The 6424-nt window shown below is 34.3% G+C and overlaps 1 protein-coding gene across 1 annotated transcript; it reads left to right on the top strand.

The window, feature by feature from the left end:
- The first annotated feature begins 705 nt into the window (after positions 1–705).
- Positions 706–5140, top strand: si:dkey-192g7.3. The gene is made up of 5 exons (XM_009304850.4): positions 706–774; positions 1585–1631; positions 2718–3032; positions 3569–3726; positions 4528–5140. The coding sequence occupies exons 2-5, from the start codon at positions 1595–1597 to the stop codon at positions 4570–4572; spliced, it is 555 nt and encodes a 184-aa protein (XP_009303125.1). The 5' UTR covers positions 706–774; positions 1585–1594; the 3' UTR covers positions 4573–5140.
- The last annotated feature ends 1284 nt before the right edge of the window (positions 5141–6424 follow it).

Raw genomic sequence — 6424 nt, forward strand, 5'->3', positions numbered from 1 at the left:
GTAAAGGGATGTGTTGCTTTAGTTTAGTAGGAGAATTTGCTGTAAACATGTACTGTTGTGATTTGTATCTCTTTGCAATTAAAAACAAGTATAGATGGATGGATAGGTATGTTGGATTATTGGTGATTGGGTAGCTTTACTTGGACAAAATTAAGACCTCTTTAACATGACTTAGGACCTACAACAAAATACTTAAGTGTATCTAAGACTTTTTAAGGTCTAACATTTAGTTTTTGAAATTTAGGACCTCGCGGACACCCTGAATAGTAAACCATAACAATAATTCTGCATTCTCCATCAGCATTTATAAGCTACACCTTTGAATACAAACGAGTATTACACTTCACCTGCAATACAGCCAATATGTCAATAAACTTTCCACAACAACATTTAAATACGAAAAATCAGCCACAAGTAAAAGTGTTATGGAAAACACCTCTAGCGCCATCTCATGGACAAAAACAGAAGTAAATTCCAGCAAAACCTGAGATTTTGTCTCACCTTGCTATAACTTGCTTCTCAAAATAGTAAACAAGTTAGACAGTCATGTGCACCAGTCACCTGTAGGATTATAGGTCACATTTGGGTAACTGACAACATCAATAAAACAGAGAAGTCAGTCACACCCCCGTGGCTCTGCGGCGTGTGTGAGTAGGATGATGCGTAGGCGCGTCTTAAATGAGAAACTACACGAATGTGTGATCCATTCATTTCACTTCCCTGAGAGCGATCGGTTGCGCGAGGAGCTTCTGCAAGAGGATATATAAGGCAAAGGTCAGCATGACATTATTCTTTTATTTTTTATTATATTTGTCTAATACTTATTAGTACGCTTTACAATAAGCTACCTTTTGTTAAAGTTAGTAAATGTAAATAGCTTTTATTATTAATGAGAATTAAATTAACAAAAACAATGATGCAATCAGATCATTGTAATTAAACTATGATTCAATTTGGCACATTAAGGGTCAAAATGATAAAGTAACTTTATAATATTGTTTGCAATAATGGATAAGATATCTGTAACATGATTTCCGTTAGTTAATGAAATAAAGTTAATCATTGATAGTTTAACTAAACCGATAATTTATTGACTAATTTAAACAAGCACAACTTTGGATTTTAAAAATGCATTAGATAATTGGTGAACTTTGATTAATAATTGCTGTACAAGTATTGTTCATTCTTAGTTCATGATAGTAAATACGAAACGTTATTGTAAAGTGTCACAATACTTTTATTGGGTTTAATATATTAGCATTTTCAACAAATCAGGCGTGCAGTTAAATGTTTTAGTGATAAGCAATTTTTCATGTTAGAGACTCATTTGTTTCCCGGAGCACGCATACAGGACATTCCAGAGCCAGGATAAGTTTTCTTTTGGGGGAGGAGGTTGACTTGAGGGGAAATTCACTGATTTCTAACAGTTTTTTTTTTACTACAGTTACAACGTGTATGTACCTTTGGTATTATGTGTTACAACCATAAAACTATGTACCTCAGTCAAGCTTGTATTGGTTTGTTTGCGGACTTGGGAATTTCCAACTACATAAATATTTCAAAACCTGCTTCTCTATTCCACAGGAAAAGCAAGATGATTCTGATATTGCTGACACTTCTGCTATTCACGAGTGAGTGTTTACTGAATGCTTTTGAACCAGATAATCTTGAATTTTGTTTGATTATGCACATGTGACTTTCATTTAATACATTAAAACTTAAGATATGAAGATAACAAGTTTCTTGTGTTGCTTTAGAGCAGGGGTGCCAAAACTTTTTGGTATGAAGGGCCAAAAAAACACATATTTTTTATAGCTGTGGTTCAAAAGATAAATACCCAGTAAGCATTTTTTTTTGTTTTTAATAGATGTCTAATAGATGTCTGATAGATGTCTGATAGACGTCTAAACATAGTCGTCTTGGCTAAAACAAGGTTAAATTTGGTAAATAGAAATAACTACACATATAAATCTGTCTATTTAACGACTAGTCTAGTTTTGGTCTCTTTTTAGATGTCTAGATTGTCACTGAGAGCCAGTCGTCTACAATTAGATGTCTTTTAAACGTCGATTAAATACAAAATTGTTTTCTGGGTAAACCAAAACTATTTTACATTAAAGTTGCCATGGATAATTTCCTAATTTATTTCCTAATATTAAAAAATACATAGAAAACATTACTTTAAAACATATTATGTAATGCAGTATAATGTTTTTAATTATAACCATTGCATTAAAAACATAAACAATCACATTTAAAACACTGTGAAGTTCAATGCTGAATACACTAGTCAAGCAGAATCTACCTTTGCCTTCATTTGCTCACCAAAGTCACCTATCCGTTGGGTGACAGTATGTACATTTTAAACTAAATCCGATTAATTGTCAGCGTTTATATTGAAACATTTCATTTCATTTAGCCTTTTTGTAGCTCAACAATAAAACAAAAAACAAAGGGTAAATTTGAAATGACAGTCTCTAAACCATCCACATCATTCTCCTTCTCTTCTCAAATGAGATGGCGGGCCAAATCAAATGTAACCATGGGCCAACTATGGCTCGCGGGCCCTAGTTTGGGTATCTCTGCTTTAGAGAACCATGTTTTAAAATGTTTGCATGTGCATTTGACCTGTTTGGGAACCAACAATAAAGATTTTCAGGAATTTGAAAATTAAGTTGAGAATTTGTTATGAGCATTGTCTGTTACCTTTCTTGTAGGTGGCTCTGTCGTTGAACTAAAGTCTGGCTTCATTGGACAGGATGTACTTTTACCTTGTATTTGTTCTAATGACCCCGACGAACTGATATGGCAGAATGGCAATGTAATTGTGAATGGTTATTCAAAAGATGAAATCATCATCGATGCTTTCTACAAGGACAGAACACAACTCTTCCTGAATAATGAGAAAGGAAACTGCTCCCTGCTGCTGCTTAACATTACTTTGAAAGATGAAGGAGTTTATACCTGTCATCTCATAGTCAGTGTTAGCCCTAGAGTCTCGAAAACTACAAAACTAAAAGTTAATCTAACAGGTGAGTTTGAACTTTTTTTCTCTCTCTGAACAGATCAGTAGGTTTTCACTTGAACGGAAACAGTAAGCTGCTTCCTGTTGCATTGCTTCAGCGTGCTTCCCTTTTCCAAGTCTGCCTAGCTGTTATTTATTAAGATTGGTTTAGATGATTACGTGTAACATCATGAATGGTCGAATAAAAGCAGAACATGGATGAAAACCAAAGGAAGTTGCTGCTGCAGCAGAACTGAAATTTATAACTATCAGAAAATAGCCTCACAATATTAAAAACATCTCATTGACGTCATAACAGTGCTAACAGCTATAATAAAATAGCTTATCTATAGAATGATATCAGAGACTCCAGAACATAACACAGCATTTGCCTCGTGTTAAAGTACAAATCATGCTATAATCTCAGAACTGGGGTTACAAATGCTTAGATTTTTTTACTTCAGAGAAATTCTATATTTTTAGCACTTTTGTTTATGTACAGATCAGGTTCGTACAGGTATTGGTGTCACTAATGTTTCACATAATATTATTGTCTTTTGACAGTGTCCGAAAAGGCCTCTACACACGATTATCGGAATGAACCAAGTAGAGAGGAATCTGCCACAGCCGTCTCTATTAGTGTTCCCATACTAGTAGTGGCAGGTTTACTGGCTATTGTGCTTCTGGTCCTACTGTTAAGAAGACGACACCGGAGAAACAATGTAAGCAGTCTTCAGTACATATTTGCTTTTTTTTTCTTCTTCTTTTTTTAAAGTAGTCTTGTGAGTGTTCATTAAATGACAAAACAGATCATAGCAAATAGACTACATCTAAAGTGACTTGTAGCCGAATGCCTGTATGCATTTTGGGAAACATGCACTACTATACAGATGTGTTTGATTGCAATGCGTCTCACTGCTTATGTAGAAACTCAAGTTATACGTGTCATTTTTGATGAACTGAAAACAGATTAACATTGAAATGTGCTTTGAGACACCTGTCACACAATAATTAGTCTAATAATTAAATCTAATTATGTGACTATGAATTATAGCGTTTGAGTTTGAGGAAATACTTGTTTTTTAATATACATTTAGAAAATTTACAGGTAAAAACTTTAATAATAATCTTTCAATAATTACTATGAGCGACACATTTGTTAAAGTAATCACTATTTTTGTTATCATTGCTAAATAAATATACAGCTGTTCAAAGTTCATATTTGCTCAGGGTCATATTTAATTTTGACATTAAGAATAATACATGTTTTTTAGAATACATGTTTTTTTAATAATAGTATTTTCCATGCAAAAGATGGGACATTTATTATAAAGTGTATTTTAAAAAAAGTAATTGTTTAAAAATGAAAACCTAAATCTAAGCTAAAATTCTGATGTCTTATCATTAATATCATCTAGGCAAGAGGAAATATACACCATTTGTTCATTGTAGTTGCATAATTTTAGGCCACATGTTGTTTTAAAAAAGCCTCACTTCTATTTTTTTTTCTTTTTGTAATACAGGACACTTATGTACCAGCCCAGAACAAAATACCAGAAGAAGTGTGACCTGGCGTGGAGGTATAATGGACTAAACTGTAAATGTGGGGTTCTTTACCACAACATGGACAGTATGAGGCCTGAGGCATGAATATATGCCTTTATAAATGGGCATTACGAAGAGGTGGATACTGAGTCGGGATGACCGTCGCAATGCCTTCAGTTGCAGCACTGTTACTCGACCACCACTGACTTGTGAATACACTGTGAATATTGTAAGCATTACAGTTTTGTAAATAGGAAAGATTCTTCTTGTAGGAATCGTCTTTATTCATTCTTTGAAGAACAGATGTAACAGGTGGAGGATGTGCAGATGAGGCAAATGGGTGGTCTTAGTTTTAGGCTTTTCAGATCACCTTGTTTATTATTCGTAAGCATACTGCAGTCATTTATTAAGCACATATCATGTAAGCATCTTTACATTTACTCCTGTATAGGTTGTCTTTTTCATTTATGTGGAAGAAATTTATGGCAGTCCCTATGGGAAATGTTTGCTTTTTTACTGTATTTAATTTCATTTACTTTTAAATGAATTCTGTGCTTCAAACCTGCTGAGGCAATAAAACTTTCACATATATGTTTGTGCAGTGTGTTTTTCATCAGTAAAGTTGTAATGCTTTTGAGGATAATAGCGCATGCAGTGAATGAACTCAGTTTCCCTGACATGGGATTTTAGTCAAATTCCCCTCTCGATCATCAGATTCTCAGCTGTTGTGCAATCTCGAGGGCTTAATCCTGTGCAGATTTCCAGCCGCAAAGCTCACACAAAAGAATGAACTTTTGTTCCTCGTCTAAAAACTCCACTATTTTCCACTAGTTTGCTTTCAGTTTCAGTATTATGTTCTACACATGGTTTGGATAAAGATTGCGCCATAACAAGTCAACATACCACACAGCCATCAGAGCTTTCACACTCTCACTCAAAGGAACACTCCACTTTTTTGTGTGTGTGATAATATTTAAGTTTTAAAACTCATCTAGAGGTAAACAGTTGAGTTTTACCATTTTTTAATCCTTTCAGCTGATCTGCAGGTCTTTCAGGAGCACTTTTAGTTTGGTTTAGCTTAGCATAGATTAATGAATTGGATTACACCAGTAGCATTAAAGATGTCCCGGTCAGGTTTTTTTTTTTGCAGAGTACGAGTCCTTTGCTTTTGAGTATCTGAAACCCGTTCCGATACTTCTATATAACATAAAAAATAGAGTGAAAAAACAGATCAAGGATGTTCCTAAAGTTTTATTAAATTCATCTTATTTTAATATTCAACAACTATGTTAACAAACAAACAGAGCACTTCTGTGAGGTAGCTTCAACAATCAAGTAATACATAACATAAATTCTTTACTTTTAAACTTTAGTGCTACAGTACAGGTAAATATAAAAAACATCTAATATAAAAACAAACAGCACCTCAACTTAAAAAAACGTGACAGGCAATCCCAAATTGACATATCTGACAGCTTGCTATGACAACGTTGTCGTCATCAATTTTATAATACCTCCAGACCGCAGACATACTTGCACGATCTGCTATAAGCTGCCTCCGAGATCTACTTTGCCAGCATTTAACCAATAGCATCTCTGCAACAAAGTGATGTCGGGCCGCACGTTTTGCTGTCAAGAAATAGGTCTAACTCTATACCACCGCATAACTATAGATATGTTACAAAATAATGACAATATAACTATAGATGTGTTATAAAATAATGACAATATATTTATATATATATCTTCAGTTTTCAAGAGTTCACACTTAGCTGATGATTGATTAATAAGCTACTTTGGCATGCTGTCCCTGGAGAGAGCCCTGAACTCATAAGATCCTTGAGCCTGGGGCTCCCTCCTTTTGGAAGGTGAGAG

Source organism: Danio rerio, chromosome 9 (genome assembly GCF_049306965.1).
Source record: "Danio rerio strain Tuebingen ecotype United States chromosome 9, GRCz12tu, whole genome shotgun sequence".
Taxonomy (NCBI): Eukaryota; Metazoa; Chordata; class Actinopteri; order Cypriniformes; family Danionidae; genus Danio; species Danio rerio.